General features: G+C 45.9%; 1 protein-coding gene and 1 non-coding gene across 2 annotated transcripts in view; both read right to left on the reverse strand.

Annotated features, from left to right (window-relative positions):
• The window catches only part of LOC142558496 (uncharacterized), a 264,295-nt gene that overhangs the window by 19,539 nt on the left and 227,592 nt on the right, over positions 1-17,164 (reverse strand). Inside the window, exons 7-9 of the mRNA XM_075670624.1 lie at positions 5,723-5,857; positions 3,723-3,928; positions 3,463-3,600 (exon numbers count right to left, since the gene is read on the reverse strand). Coding sequence (XP_075526739.1) covers positions 3,463-3,600; positions 3,723-3,928; positions 5,723-5,857 — 479 coding nt within the window. The remainder of the gene's footprint in view (positions 1-3,462; positions 3,601-3,722; positions 3,929-5,722; positions 5,858-17,164) is intronic.
• Positions 444-626, reverse strand: LOC142558674 (U2 spliceosomal RNA). The gene has a single exon (XR_012823085.1). It is a non-coding gene; the product is annotated as a U2 spliceosomal RNA (small nuclear RNA).

Genomic DNA, 17,164 nt, shown 5'->3' on the forward strand with positions numbered 1-17,164 from the left:
GAACAAACGAAAGTCTCGGAATTACCACTACGCGTGTTAAATAATCGGGACTTCAGGATTATGGTTTGTGGTTAATTGCACGATTGCTATCTGCATTGCCATCGACAGCCATTGAGAGATGAGTTGTGTCAGATTTTTTTTTAAATAGGAGCTCCAGAGCTAACGCTTCCTCTTAAACGGCAACGTGATTTCAGTTGTACTAAACCGGTTGTAAAGGAGTAACGTTTACTTTTTATGCAATCTTGGTAAAGCTAAAAGGCTGGTACTGCATAAGTTCCTTCGGTAAAAGCCTTTCAAAAGCACCTGAACCAGTGGGCACCAGAGACTTGGAATCGCAATAAGTATTGCGAACGAAGCCAGTACCGAACTGCGAGTTCATCGATATTCTATCAGCGAAGCTGGTTACGGCTAGGGTTCCGTTCATTCATGTTCTGCGTGTGCGAAAACTGTGGGCCGATACCGGAGATAGTGCAATACCGGGCCGACCCGCGGGAGAGGTGAAGCAGGCCTGAAGCACTCAGCCAACTTGCGAAAATAAGCTTAATATCTTCTTGGGTCCAAATGGAACCCGTATCAGATATTAAGCTGATAAGAACAGACACTACACTTTGATCCGCGTCGGCTGTGTCTACGCTCGCAGTGCCCCTTTCTTTGTTGGCGTTCCAAGCGCTTGCGTATCTACTTTCCTTTCGTTCCGCTGTTCCGTGCCGGCGGTCCCGATGTCCACGCGAATGCATATAAAAATCACGGTAAATGAATTCGTACCTTCGTTGAAATTCTGTGGCACCTCTTTGTCGCGTGCTACGCAGAGTGCATTTAGAAAAGGTTTGTTTCGACAAGAGACGATACGAACACTGAGTCACAAGCACGGCACAATTCCACCATGGCGATAACATACAAAAAAAAACGTGACACGGCACGTTTGCAAAGTAGCGTCCGAGTCCTCAAAGTGGAACGACGTCACCCCGTCTCTTCACTGGTACTGCGCGGACGTGTAAAGGCTCCATACCCGCAAGGCAAATTTCACAGCCACCCAGGTTACTCAAGGTGGCCTTTGAATATTCATGAAATCATTAGCTTGCTATTTGAGATGAATTTATTTATTTAAAGTTTTATGCTGTGATCGGTTCGCAGAACGTGTCTTTTATTGTAGTATTTTATTTGCATTGGGCTGCGCCTGTAGATGAATACCGTCTTCTGTTCTCGACGGGAAATGCGGCGTCCACGATGCAATAATGCAAGCCTGCAGCGCGAGAGCAATGCCTCTGCAGCGCATAGATAAGCGCATAGAGTTTGTTCTAACTCTACGACCAAGGGTGCGCCGCTTAGAAGACAGCCTTGTAGTCATAAAAAAAACTGAAAAAAAAGGAACCTCCATCTCCCAACTAACTTGCAGCATTTATGAAATTACGCCGTGTATCCATAGACATTATCCTTGCGCAGCGAAGTATGGTTGCGGGCGTAACAGTCTGATTAGTGGCGGCATCGGAGATTCGGGGTGGCATCGGATTTTTGCTCGGTGCACGATGCATTACAACGAAACGTGACAGGTTAGACTAACGTACACGCACGTCGTATACCACGAATTACTGGGGCGGTTACTGCGGGCAACCAGAAAAGCCGCCCTAACAGTGATTACGTAGCCATAATGGCAGCGCCAACGCATCTCGGACCGCCCGTTTCGAACCGATTTCGCGCTTACCACTAGCTCTCCGCGTAGACAGAAAGAAATGAATGGTACAATTCGACATCGATTAGTCTCATCTCCCGCCGAGGGCAAAACATTAGGTAGGTGTTATCGTTACTACTGGCATCTGACGTCTGTTTCGACGCTACTACGTCTACAGGGGTGGCACCAAGCCGTGAATGTGGTTTGATTGCTTGTACAGCAGAGGGCACCCGAGCATTTGCACTGGCGATGAGGGGATGGTGGGGGGATGCTATAATGTCCTAATTGTTCACTGCATCCTTAATTGACCATTTCCTTTTAGTACAGTAGATGATGACGGTGGCGAGTATATGGCCCATAGAGATGGAGACAGACGACGCGGCGCGGATGAACATTTAAAAGTCCTTACTACTCTCCAAGGAGGCTGAAATGAACTGCTGAAAAAGCGTACCAGTGAAGCCAAGCGCTTCTGTAGGATTTATATAAAACGTACCTTATGGTTACAAAGCTGGAACAATTGTCTATTAATCATATGTTGAACATATATCGACAGTATGGCAAGAAAACGCTGATCAGGCGACACGGCGCGGATTGAAACGTCTCGAGGGGCATTCAGCCTTGCTGTTGTCTAAGCACTCAAGCAGCTTCCACACTGATGCAGGAAACTACTATGATAGGAGTATAGGCGCCTGACTCACGCCTCCCAAACACCGACAATACTTTGTGCACTTTTCAGGAGCGCCTTGGTACTTGTTAGGGTCATTTATATGGGCAATCAAGGCCTGAGAAATAAATCAAGGGTTAACGCTACACGCCCCTTTGTGAATTTTCCCGCTTGAGTGGATGTCTGTCGGCGAAAAATAATTGTTCTTGAGAGGCTATGGAAAGGGTAGCCTATATCTCTTGCGAAGCCCACTCTAGCACTTCACGAGGAAGCACTTTCTTTTTTTTAGAGCGGGATGACATCCACACGTTTTATGCCTTGCGTACGTTTGTGATTTAACTATGTTTTGACGAACATGCTGTTTTTTGTTCAATTATATAGACACTCCAGGAGAATTTCCGCCGTCGTTGTCACCGTCGGCCGCGCGGATCCTATCTTGAAAGCCATCTGCAGTGGGTACAGTGTCTAGGCGTATCGAAGGCTGATGGCTTCGTGTGGGCTGTGTTCTGGCCGCTTAGTTCGCGTTGAAGCGAGATGCAGCACGAAGGGAAATTCGCTCACTGCTCCTGCCGCTTTTCTTACGCCAGCGCTTTGACGGCGAGAGTCCACGGTAATCGAGTGATATTTGTTCATGTTTGCCTGTGCGCACATGACATTAGGTTTGTCAATTGAGTTAGTAAGCGGTTGTTTAGAACTTTTTGTACGGCTGATAAGACTACTATCCTTACTTCGTATAGCTGCCTGTCTATTAATTTGCTATCGCAGCCGATGCTCGTGCGCCTTCCGGGCGAAACTGCGACACTTTCTTTCTTCCCTACTTTATTTTTTGCTATATGCTTTTTCTTTGCGTAAGTGCCGGAGCAATTTATCAGTGTATAACCCATATCGTTCTGAAATAAACCTGCAGTTGACAGTAGCGCTTGCGTTGTGTTGCTTTGCCTATGTCTGTGTCTATTCTTGCGGTCAGTTTTTCGACAGTGTGAAGACTGGCCGCCTACCTTGTCACCGCTTTCTATGCCTGACTTCCAATGCAAGAAAATTCACAACAGAATGCCACGAGCAAAGTTTAGAGAATTCACAAGTTTTTGATAATCGACATCAGTGTCTCCGACACTCTGTGGCTGGTTACCTTGATGTCCTTGATGGCGTATTTAACAATCGGCTCGATCTTGTCAGCGAAGTTGCGCAGCTGGTCAGGCCTGATGTTGCGCGGGTCATGTGTCAGAAGCTCCAGCTCGGAGGTGATGTTTTCTGCAGCCTGGAAGCTCTGCGTAAGGTGGGGAGCAATGGACAATCACGGAGTCATTCTTTCCGAAGCTGTGGGATTGGCAATGAACGACATTCACAGAGGGATAAAACAGAGGTGAAATAATGAAAGAGGATTCTTGCCTGGAATCGACAGTGCTGTGCCGTGACCTTCATCCAGCTAGTCTGCCCATCTGCCAGCAGGCGACACTTGCGTCGCGCGTACTTGTACTCGCTGGCCGGGTTGTACGCGCCGTACGGACACTCTATCTTGGCCACGGAGCCATGCGGGACGGGTTGCCAATGGAAAGTTCCTTTGTCCGTTTGCTGCACTTCTTCTGGGCATGTGTCTGTTCACGGTACAAGAGCAGAGGGAGTTGGTTAGGTTACAAGTTGATGCAAAAGAAAACATCACCCACGTACGTGAGCGCTAACAGACACGCAATATGCTAGGCTGACACGCATTTAAAATGCCAACAAAGAGCAAAAGAGAGAAACCTAAGAATGGAGCTAAACGTTATGAAGCCGTTGTCCCGATAAGGACACATTCAGTTGTCGGCCAGTGTTGTTCAGCCACTGTTGGCCGCTCAAAGCCTCTACCTTTTTTGTGAACTCTGAGTTCACTTTCGCATGCGGAGCGCATAAAAAGGACCCTTGCTATCTACGTAGAAATCGAACAAAGGCTAAACAGATTTATTTGCACCTAAATCTGGTTCGCAATGATCTACCAGTATGTCATGAGCTCGTCCTTGACATGTCACGAGGTTACACAAGTGTTAGGCCACCTTGAAACCAAATGGACCGACGTGCTCCAATCGAACTACAGATTTTAACGCTTCGATAAGATACAGTACATGCCACATTGAGGAGCGCACATGATGGCCTAAGTTCCCACGGCAGGACGGGACATTTATTCGTATGGCAGGATGCTCTCGGTGACACACATGGCAGCTCTTGATTGGGACCTTCAGTTACAACACAGAACACATCTTGAACACAGAACGTCTTGACAAGCGAATGTCAGGAATTACCGTGCTTAGAGTTATTATATTCCCCCTAACGTAACCTGCAAAGAGTTTTCTCGACGTGCTTGCAAGAAACGAGACTGACTGCTTTAGTTCGAAACTTCTTCATAAAGTATAATGCCGTGTTGCCCAGAAGTGCAATGTTTCACGGACTAAGCGTTTGTTTGATCGTGCGGATCTGTAGACGAGAGGCAAGACGCCAACTTTGGAGGCTAAGCTGACTTCAGGGATTTCAGCGACTCCTCTTACAGCCGTTAAGAAGCACTCCCAGTGGAAAGCGGCTTTGGACAGGTTAGTTTGTCATCTACCTCTCTATATTCCCACCTCTGTATTGTGGCAACGTTGTCACGCGCCACAATTTTCTTGGTCCCCTACCCCTGAGCTCTTCTTTTTCGTTTTGCATGAGGTAGTTTACGAGTACACATTACCTCTGGAGGCACATGTTCGAAGAAAAGATTTGTCTCCTTCGCCTCCGTATATGCAATGCTTAAATTCTTATCTCTCCTATGCGACACTATTTCTCAAGCTTATACACTAGCCAAAGTGGTGGTTAACTTCTAATATGTGATTGATAGCAACGACTATGATAACCCCGAGATCTCCTTTTTTTGCTCTGCGTAAGGCAACCTTCTAGTATATATTATCTCTGGAGGAATCTGCGAAGAAATTTTGTGTCTGCGCCCCTTAGGGTTCCGAAGTGACACTATGTACTAAGCCTATACATTAGGCCAAGAGTCGTTTAATTTCTCGTATGCGACGGCTATGAAGCTTGCTAGGGCACGTTGCCTGACTAGTTGGTTTGGATTCATAGCAGACACGGAGCAGCACGATGCGACAGCGACCAAGAATGAGAAGACACATACACGCCGCCAACTTTCAACTAAATGTTTTATTCGATCGCACGTGTATTCTATACAATGTCAGGGGATCGAAAATAAAACCAAGGACACAAACAAACAAACAAAACAGGTGCAATCAAATAAAACGTTTAGTTGAAAGTTAGCGCTGTGTATGTGTCTTCTCATTCTTGGTCCCCTCCGTATCGCACTGCTCTATGTCTACTATGACTGTGAACCAGTTTTTCTTTTATGACCCGGTGGTTCAGCCTGATGTACCTACCTCTGAGCTCGCACAGTGGACCACCGTAGCCCGGAGTGCAGTGACAGGTGAAGCTGTTGATGCCATCCTCGCAGTCTCCGCGGTTTTTGCATGGGCTCGACAGGCACTCGTTGACGTTCTCTTCGCAAAGGTCACCTGGAATGAGTCGCGCAGTTTAATCTCTGTTTAACAAAACTCACTTTCACAAAAAATATTCAATATAAGAAAGCGCTTTTGGTTCCACGGAACGTATTCTAAGTAGCATTATTGCGTTCAAATCCTCGAAATAACGAAGTGAACTTCAATGTTTAGTCCAACAATACGAGGTTTAAGACGAAAATATCGATCAAACATTAAGCAAATATGGGAATGATGGCATTAAGTTAGGGCAAGGGAGGCCATCGGCCTTTTGAGAAGGCTTGCTGTACGAAAAATACCAGCGATCATACCCATCTGTACACTGACGCTTCAACCACCGCGGACGGGTCTGCGGGATCACTCATTTTTCCTGCGAAAGTCACAGCAGTAAAGTTTAAGACATCCCACCAGACGACGCCTACAGCCGAGGAGCTTGCTGCTCTTCGTATCGCACTTCGCATAATTCGTGAGGAACCGCCTAAAATATGTAGCGTTTTAAGTGACTCCAAGCAGCTGTAGATTGCTTGCTTTCCGTGTTACGCCGTGGACCCTACGAACAACTATTTCTATAAATCCGAAAGCTCCTCGTCGTCACCTTGTAGTGGCTCTTAAGCCACGGTGCCGTAATGGGCAACGAACTTGCCGATGAAGCTGCTTGTTAATTATTCCACACAATCGTTGTGGAACACACATAGCTTCTAGCACACGTCTACATCGACTGGATCCGTCTGCAACTTCGTCCTCCTCCTGTACTGTCCCGCCCCGAGACAACGGTACTTTGTCAACTGGGGCTTCGCGTCGCTTTTGGCAAATCCTTTGCTTTCCGCAGAAAAAGCGAAGCTGGCGCTGCGTGTCACCAATGTGACAGCGAGAAAACTATTGAACACGTTCTTTGTCGTTGTCCCCGATACAAAGCACACAGGCAATCACTCGCAACCACGTTGGCCCGTCTTAACAACCAGCCCCTTTGGAACAGACAGTACTGGACAGTCGTCGCAGCGCAAGTCACTGAAGGCACTGTCGAAGGTTTTGCGCTCGAGTAGCTTATTAAAGATAGCATCGTTCTCCCCAACATTCCCCACCTCGTCTATTTACTTCTTTTTCGTACATTTACTTTATCTCTCCGCTATGTTTTCTGTCTTTCATTTCTCCTGACCCTTCTTCCCCCAGCGCCAAGCAGGAAACCGGGACCACATCCGGTTGGCCTCCTCGCCTTTTCCACCCCGTTTCTCGCTCTCTCTCTCTTCTTGTGCTGTTCCACGAGATAACGGAAATTTGTTCACTTTCTCGCTATCCCCTATCGGCGCCAGTGGTGCGCGCAGACAAGAATTATCTTTGATCTCAACAAGGTTTATATGCAATTACTGACTAATGCGCTGATAAAAAGTCAGCTGACATGAAGAATGTTAGGTTAAAGAACTATACCGGGTGTCGCAGCTAAGTCAAAGCACTTTTTTATAATGAAGCCTGACTATCGGATCAAGCCAAACTTATGGTATTAGGAGCCTACTGAAGAAGCTGTCAGTAGAGACCAAAAGTTAAACTTTTTACTGGTTTTGTTTACCGCCACAATGGCAACGCGGAGTATGCAGAGTACGTATGAAAACATCACATTCCGTTCTTTGCAACGTCCTTCTTGCGTAGCTCTTCTTTCTGCATCTAAAAGAAGGCCTCCAGACTGTACAAGCCACCAGGAGCAGCGGCGGCTTTTTGATAGTTTCGCGGGCTGGTGTTTCGAACACGAAAAAAAAAAAGAAGAGCTACACAAACGTTAATGAGTCGCAAACAATTGAACGTAATAGCATCAGATGCGCTCCAAATACCTTCTGTTGGCATTTTGGGGACAAAGTAAAGTAATGAAAGATGTTTTAAGTAATCAGTAATAATTACCATAGGATTACTGTCACGGTACTATGCATCTAAAGCTGCATCGATGAAGCAGACGCTTTCGCTCTAGGGCGCGCTCTCGGATCGCACCCGCTAGGGAGATTGCACACACTGTTTCAATCTATACAGTGTGGCCAAACTCCCTCGCGGGTTCGAGCCATGTTTTGAGGCAACAACAACAAGAACAATCTTTTAAGAGCGCCGGATCGCCCTGTAAATATATTGCAAATACGTTTTCTCTTTCGGTTTGCCTGCGCGTAACAACGTGGACACAAATTACTGGTTAGGTTCTCCGCGAGTTTTGTAACAACGTGTAGCTTTGGCTCATCCAAAACAAGAGGCACCGCTTTAAAAAAGAACACGATAGACCGACGTGTAATTTTCGATACGCTCAGTTTCCCATGTCAAAAGTCTAATCTGAGTTAAATGTTAAAGCAAAGCCAGCAGTCGTCTCTTTTGACATATAGGAGCAAGGTTTCAGTTGTTGGTGTCAAGAGAGGACATACACTTAATGAATTAATACTACTATCGTAATGAGTTATTCATTAAGAACTATTTCATTCTATTTTTTGTAGGAATGTACTCTCGGTGGCTAGTTATAAAGATTAAGTGTTTTTCTTTTTCTCTAATTTTTCTGCAGTTCGAATGCTGCTTGAACTTTGCGTGGATAGACACGCTCCGCATTGGCTGGAACCCCCGGTATCCGAGGCCGTGGTAACAGACTTGACTATCAAACTAGCTTGCGACAGGTGCGCATATGCGCGCACAAACTGAAGGCAACCTATTCACTAGTTCTCATTCGTGTCCACAAGCCGCAACCACTGGATTTCATAGCTCACACACAAAAAAAGAGGTTTGTTCTCAGTGCGGGAGAAAGAGGGGGGGGGGAGCGAGGAAGAACATCTGGTGCTCGCCGACGGTGGGCGTTAGACGGACACAAACACTCGAGCATGCCCACGCACCCGCAAGTGCCGTCATGCTGAACTCGACTGCCGGATGTCGAGCTAAAAACCCCGAAACCAGGAAATCACCCCCCGGGAGCCGTGTTATACGTCCGGGAAGTGCACTTCCACCCGTCGCTTCGGTGCAGCGACGAGGAGGCGAAAATCAGGCGCGGTCTGAAGCTTTTTGCTCGAGTGGGCGCGTGAAATTACGTTGTTTCTTTTTTTTTTTTTTTTCACGCCCAACGGAATATTTTTTTCGAATGGAGAATATTGTTTTTTTGAATAGTTAGCGAATAATGCGCATTCTTCTTACCGCGAATGTCGAACAATCTTCACACCCTGATGTTCACAAAATTTCATAGTCTCTCTGTCATCCCGCCGCCAAGTTACAGCGTGCTTCATTGAAAAACAACAAAGGGAGCGCTAGGAACGAATGAGCTGTTTGCACGCAAACTCAGGGCTTTTTCGGAGTATAAGTGGTCATCCATCACCATATAAGTTTATAAACCTTGTGAACCAATTGTTATCTTTATGTACTGACGCGACTACACAAGCGCGTCGCCTGCGGCCGACATGTTTTTTTTTTCCTTTTCCCAGTTTCCCTTTCTTTTTCTTTTTCTCACCTCTTTCATCCCTGTTTTCACCTATATCTCTAATCTTTAAAATGCGTCTCGTATTATAGGAATGTAAATGCGTAAAAAGTATCTGCGTGTGAAATTTGGGAGGAGGAGGAGAAACATTTATTAAAAAGAAAGGACAAGCAGGTGTCTTTCTGCTTCTGCGGGAGGCGCCCTTAGTCCAGGGCTCCTGCGGCTCTTGCTGTCTCCCGGGCCCGCTGCACCAGTTGCTGCTGGTTACGAGGGTCCGAACTAGTCAGCACGGCCTCCCACTGCTCGGGTGTGGGGATACAGTTAATGTGATAGAGGTAGAGATTGGGTGGGAAAGCTCAGAATAGCGTATAGGCGGTTTCATTTATGTGCGCATACATATACATATACACATATACAGATATATATATATATACATATATATATATACATACATACATACATACATACATACATACATTATATATATATATATATATATATATATATATATATATATATATATATATATATATATATATATATATATATATATAGGGTGCCCCACGTAAGTTAAGCCACACAAAAAAAAAGCAATGCCAGGTATCTGGACAGAAGCAAGGTAATGAGATCGGCCGTCGCTGGGAGATACGGATATAATTTTTTTTCGCCTAGTTACATAATTAGCTGTAACGAATGAATGAATGAAATAATTTTCCAATTAACTTCTCAAATTCCTTAATTAGGTGAAAAGTGTCAATGAGAAAATTGTAGAGCAACAAGAAAAACTCACGATACAGGTATCTCTTGCTCAAGACACCCTACATAAAACGTTTTTTTTTCTGAGCTTGGAAGGAGCCCGCGAATACAGGCAAAATTGCCGCGCGTCTGGCCGCTCGAGGCACCTTCTCTGGCAAATCTATTTTGTGTGTACCTTGTGATCGAACATAAGCAAGCACAATAAGATTAAATTTCTAAAGTTCTCTACTTGATTTTCAGTGCATGTATTGGCAGCACACAGCAACAGCACCTGAGCTTCGGATTTCTAGGGGGAGAAAACTGCGTTGTAGGACTTGGGGGCAACTGGACACCCCACACAGACAGTAGGTTTGGCGAAGGAAACAATACAGTACTACTATGAACAAAACTCAATGCAAGAGCAGCCTTCAATTTAGCAGTTTAAGAAAAATAATCGAGTGGTTTTAAAGAAACAAGGCGGAATGAGGCAATAAATATTAATAATGATAACCACAAGCGATTACGATAATATAGAGCACGCGAAATTACTCAAGGCTCCAAAGCAAACTATAGCATCGGCTAAAAGGACTTCGCTGTCCAGGCTTTATTCACAAGTATGCTACTAATTGGGGATACTAAAATATTAGTTAAGTCATTTTTTTCACCGTACAATATGTTATGTCTTGTGGGCAACAACTGCAGTTTCTTTTTGTGCGCCGTAGTGAGCGTAGCAGTTTAACGTTCTGACGTACGGCTTTCTGCGTCCTCATATAGTGTTACATTTTCCACAAGTCTGGCTAAGCTGATGCATATCTCGTTATTATTTGCTAGGGCATTCAGCAGCGAAGAGTCCGCAGAAAAAGGATTGAACCAAAAAAAAATTATATTCCAATTCATTTATTTCTTTAGGCGAATTCGTATTCTTCCTGCTACTGAAAATGAGTAGCCCCGGGTGCGCATGGCTTCCAACTTTTCAACTGTAATCTTGTTATCCCTACCTACCTATCTCGAATCAACATTCTTTACTAGCAGCGTTGGTTCTACAGTGACATTTATTTATTTTTAGGAGAAAACCTACAGATCCATAGAGAAAACATTGCAGAAAGAAACACAGGTGATAAACAAAAAAGGGATGAAGGACTATGAAGTCAGCCTCATAGGATAATGCGCATATCTAGAAGGCCGGTATGAGAATTCATACCAACACAGAAACACAATGTAAGTAGCAAAACAGGATGTAAATATAGTAAATACGTCTGCGTATGGGGGGTACTGGAAAAAGCTACAACGCGCACCAAACCAAGAAATGTCGAACATTTCCAGCTATATGGCAATCTGTAACGGCTTAACAACGCGGTTACAAAATAGTGCTTTAGAAAAAAAAAATATGGTCGTGTTTCCTTTCGTTAAGCTTCTTGCTTATTCGTTGCCCGGATACCGGGGCGGAAGAAACGCAGCTTTCACTGCAGTGCGCGCAACTGAGTGCAGGCGCAGCCTCACATGACACATGGCGGGTGCTCTAGATTCGACTGCGCTTGTTTATCACTTGGCGAGTCCCGCGACAACTAAAGCACTTACGCATCCGCATGTTCTCTCGCTAAGCGCTAAAAGCCGGTATGCTGTCGTGTCAGGCATTCACGTGTACCTGCGTGCCAAAGCGGGGTGTTTCAAAATGCGCGAGATAAGCTCTTCGATTCTCCTTCCGCTGCGTGTTTTACTGATAACCAACATTGCACGCCGGTATTGTGACGGTTGCAGCGGGTATAGACACGAGCACAAGAGAACAGAAACGTATACAAGACAACGCCGTGTGCACCAGTTTTGCTAATGCTTTCTTTTTTTTTTAAAGAAGTATTTAGGCTGCGGTCCAGTACAACCAATTTGTAAACAATATCGCTCAGTGCTTGATTGTAACCATAGCGGCAGGCTCAGAATTTCGGCTTTTTCTTATGTTTTAATCCCTCCTAGACTCCTCCCTTACTATATCTTCAAGCTGTGTCGTTAAATTAACTCCACAGTCTGAACGTAACGAGCGAAAACAACTCCCCATTTTCCCAAGAGATATCGGATATCAAATATCGCTTTGGATAGATAACAAGTTTTGATGAACTCAGGTGGTTCTCTAATCATCTAATCGGTCCGCCTTGATAAGTAGCGACAAATGGAGGCGCATAAATCATCCTTTGGGATAAAGTGGGGGCGACGCATTCAAGTGAGACGAAGTGTCTGGATAAAAGAAATAAAATAGGCTGATGATGATTATGATCATGATGATGATGATTGTGAAAGGGTCTGGAACAATTTTGGAAGGTTTTATTACGGATTACTTCAAGCCCTGCCAAAGACAAATAAAGTCGACAAGCGTCCGAAAGGCAAGAGTGTCGTTCAGGTGACTAAAAACTCGCAAAATCTTGCGACTTTCTCACTAAGTTACCAACACAGGTTTGCACAGTCCGGTTACGTCTCGTTGTTAACAACCTGTTCAGGGTGGCTTGCGCTCATGCTCGCTCTCGGTCTGCCACTTTCTGAAGCGTTGCTGTGACTTTGATGCCGTTGCTTCAGGAAACAGAAAGCGTCAAGAAAGGTGTTTGCTAGAACCGAGTAATCCTTGTGCATCTATACTAATGCAAGCATTCGGATATTAGTAGATGAACCATGAAGCCCCTCAAATAATTTTTAAGAAATTATTATAAGCAGATCTCATGCTTTGGCGGGAATAAGTGGCGAAGCTATCTTCCATGCCAGCGCGAATGGCGAAGCAAATGTTATGCAAACGTAGCACGTTAGTGACTGAAATGTCCGTACTTAGCGCCGCAAGCGGAGAGTAAACTTGCGCAAGTGTTTCGCTGATGACGCAAACGTTTAGATGCAGATGCGACCTCCACTTGATCGCGACACAAATGCGCAATAAAAGGGCACATTTTCTTTACCACACGCCTCTTCAGAATTGTCAGCGCTCTTATACATCACCGACGCGAGTTTTTCCCAGTGCACCATTTCACACGGCTGTATTTCGCACACACGGCAGTCATGAAATGACAACGCTCGAGATGCGTCGGAGAAGCTCCTGCCTCGCATCTTCTGTTCTCGCCGTCTGTTCTCGGTGTTGTGTTATATCTAATGGCGGTCACGTGACCAGTTGCACATACCCTGCTATTCAAGTTGTCTATGCGGGTGCATGTTCAATGCCACATACGCGGTTACCCGATTTCTGGTCCACTCAGTGAAACAACGCCCTCAAAGTTGAAGAAACGGACCAAGTGAGGTACACTTTAATAATTGTGTGGTTTTAAAATAGGGACCTCAAACTTCGGGGTGATTGAACTAGTGAGCGCTTCGCGTTGCCTGGGTGACGCGGCGCGGACGTCTTGTAATAAAGGGATTCCTGGCCTTGGTTAGCTGATGATGGTGATTGGCGATGAATTCGGTTGACACCTCCTCCGAAACAGGGCGTGGTCGAATAGTCGCCTAGACCGTTTGAGGCAACCGGCTATTATATTTGTCTATTGAAGAATAACATACATGCTCCTCTTTACCTCATTTTTCCTCTCCTCATTGAAACCTCTATGTGTATAGGTTTTATACATGCCTATGCGTTTCGCGACTACTGTAGCGCGCTTGTAGTGTAAGCGATGACATTGGAGAGAAAGCGGTGAGCTAAGTAACATCGCCAACGTTGCAGAGGAAGGACTGGCGTTGAAGTTGGGACACAGCGCACTGATGTTTTGTGCATTTGGCCCATCTTTACCTGATCTTTCCTCGCCTCATTCAAACCTCTTTATGCATACGTTTTACGCATGCCTACGCTAGTCGCGACTAGTGTTACGCGCTTGCACTGCCTAAGCATATTGTCAAATGTTCTAGAAATTGTTCTTGGGAAACCAAATCTCGCAGACTCTTGCAAGTCTAATATTTCACCTGAAAGGTAATTACTGCACACCAGTGAGGCAGAGCTAGGCGATATAATTTGTCAGCGAAGCAAAAAATATTGACAGCTGGGCAATGCACATTATGGCAAGGCTAGTCAAAGATCTTCTCGCTTTAAGATGAGGAGTTCTCGTGTCGTTTACAAAAGTCGAATAGAGCAGTAATTTATTGCGCAATATTTGATCATTCGCATAGGATGCAATAAAGCGAACGACTACAGCATTTGCTTGAACGTTGCGAGTTACGTAGAAATCCGGTCACATTTGGGAAGACTTAGCTAAGGTTTTCAGGGAATATAGCTCGTTCCCAAATCGCGTATCTCCTAAACTTTTTGCGCCAGAGGAAAATGCTGGTCGATGCATTATAGCACGAGAAGGCTCATTTCATTATGCACACATGGAACGAGATTTATCTTTCACTGTCAATTCCCTGGACCTTGAAACCGCGCGGTACACCTTATATCACCACAGAGTTCGCTCTGGTCTTCCAGCAAATATACGACTAAGCAAAAATTTTATCATTGATACAGCTTTCGGTTAGTAATAACCGTGACAAACGCTCTCACCTACAATGCGCACCTTTAAATCTAGAATAGCTAATACTACAGCACAATAGGGTTAGAAACGCTTGCCGTAGCACTGTTTTCTTTTTTTCCTAAGTGATTACAGGCCGTCACTGAACAGATGCACAGGAGTTAGTGTTTCACCTCTGCGCATGCGCACAATACAATGGCTTCGTTTTGGTTAAGATCAAGGATAGGATGCATGTTTATTTTGATAGAGATGGCTCCTTAGTCTATTTTGAGGAAGAGGTTGATGAGAAAGGATGGGGGTTAAGGAACATACTGGCCGATATAGAAGTGTCTACCCTCGCGGGGCGAGGGCGGTCAGTAAAGAGAGCTTAAATAAAACAAACGTGAAGGTCTACCAGAAGCTCGAATCACCATGTTTTTTTTTCGGCGATCGATCTTCGGACACAGTAAAAAGGTCCAGTCATGCTGGTTTCCCTCCCCTCCCCCTCCCCAATCTCGCACATTACGCAGAACTCTTCGGGTAGAACTGGCGACGCCCAGTGAGCGCTTGGCGCCGCAACGCTATCGGTGTACCACGAGCGAATGTCGATTCCAAACGCGATAATAAACTGCACGGCTTAAAAGAACAGAAAAAACAAGAAAAATTATTCACAGCCTGAATTTTACTTAAAAGGTGAATGTTCATATAGGTTTTCAATAAGACTCAGTACTAATGTGCTACATGCTCTTTTACGTAGCGCGGCGAAAGTGTTGCGTAAAAGTAGGTGAATCGTGATCACTTACTCGGACGCTTTACGTAAGGTACACCCGGTCTCTCGGCTGCTAGATCGTCCTTTCATACAATAAAGGTTGCTGAATACGTATGACATCATTTTTGTATATACACATCTCGTGCACATCACTTCAAAATTGTGTAAAGTGTTCTATCACATCATCATTGTATATAACCATTGTGTACGCTGTATATATTGAAAATCATTTTGTACATGTGGCATTTAGTTTATGCGTAACTGCGCCTTTCCGTGGGTATACGTGTTTATATGTTGGTGCGTGAGGACTCGGACACTACTTACGTTGACAACGCGCTTTGTTTTCGTTTCTTACATGTTATCGTCCGGGTGGAATCGTGCCGTGATTATGACTCAGTGTTCGTATCGTCTCTTGTCGAAATAAACTTTTTCTAAACACTGTGGAATACATGGAACGGAACTAGGGTTCCACGACGGGGACGTCCACCTCTCACGCCAGGGTGCCTACAGCGACGTGGTCTCCCTCGAAGGCCCAAGTCTTCGATGTTGTTGACCCTATATGGAATGGTCCCGAGACCGTCGTCCATACGACGGCCTCAATAGTTGGCCTCTCTGAGGTCTACTGCGTTCAGCACATGGGAGGCCTCAACTTAGAAGTCACCGTCAAGAGCATGCCTTCCATGACTGTAATTGTCGATGTTGGCTGAATTGTCATCGGTGGCGAGCGTTGTCCCGTCGTTCCCGTCGGCCCGCAGGTCACCAACGTAACCTTATAACCTTGTAACCTTGTAACCGTAACCTTCTTGCCGTCCTTCGTTCCGAACGAAGCCCTCGTCCAGGCACTATCACCATACGGCAAGGTTCCATCTGTCAACGCTGGTCTTATGAGCGGACGACGTGGCGTGCTCACCCGCTTCGTTCGGATGGAAATGAGGTCCACAACCGCTTTCCCCAGTTACCCGCGAGTTCCTGGTCATCGTGCATTTCACTACCATGGCTTGCAACGCGGGTGTCGTCGGTGCGGTTCCAGCGACCACCACCGTGCACAGTGCAACGCCGCGTTCTGTGGCCGTTGTGGTGTCCATGGCCACGAAAGCGACAGATGCGACCGTCCATGTCGGCGTTGCGAGAATGGTCACCGTACGGTCGCGTGCCCTGTGCGGCGTTCATACTCGGACGCTGCTGCTGCTGTAGCCTCTCCCCCCTTACCGTCAGCTGCGGTCGCGACTGCGCGAGACGCCGTGCCAAAAATACACCGCAGGACCAGCGTCGGCAAATGAAAAAGAAGAGGCATGCAGCTCGGGCAATCACGACGTGCCATGTTCACCGGCCTGTTGTACCGAAGAAGACGACCATGCTATTGACGACGTGGCCGATCGCAACACGTCGTCAATAGCATGCTATCGCAGTAGCAATAGCTATGGCCGTCGTCATGCCATCGTCACCGTATACAGTCGTTGTCATGCCTCTATGCTAACGGGAGACCTTGCGAAGCGAGTGTCCCGGTAAAATTGGACGATATCTGAGTAACAAAACTCTAAAAAATTGGCTTTACACGTGTTAAATAAACGTGACTTAAGAAACATGGTCTGTCGCTACATTACTCGATTGCTATTGGCATTTCCTGGGGCAGTCATCGTGAGACGAGTTCTGCCGCAATTGTTTGGTTTACTAGGCGGAAAAAATTGTTTCATTAGTCGTCCTACTTTATCGGTAAGCGACAGTTGTTCCAATCGCAGTGATGGTGATCGTTGCAACGCTATAAAAAAAAATCCGGCAGAACCTACCTCACGGTGACTGTCCACGTTAATGTAATTAGTATTAAAGTAATGTAGCGACGCACCGTATTGCCACCGCCTACTGCAGCCGGATTGCTCAAGTCTAGCGCTTCTCTCTGAACGCGCTGAACCGTCTCCATCCTTCTGCGCATCCACCCAGAACACCGGTGGCGCACAGGTGCA

This window comes from Dermacentor variabilis, chromosome 9, assembly GCF_050947875.1.
Source record: "Dermacentor variabilis isolate Ectoservices chromosome 9, ASM5094787v1, whole genome shotgun sequence".
In the NCBI taxonomy this organism is placed as follows: Eukaryota; Metazoa; Arthropoda; class Arachnida; order Ixodida; family Ixodidae; genus Dermacentor; species Dermacentor variabilis.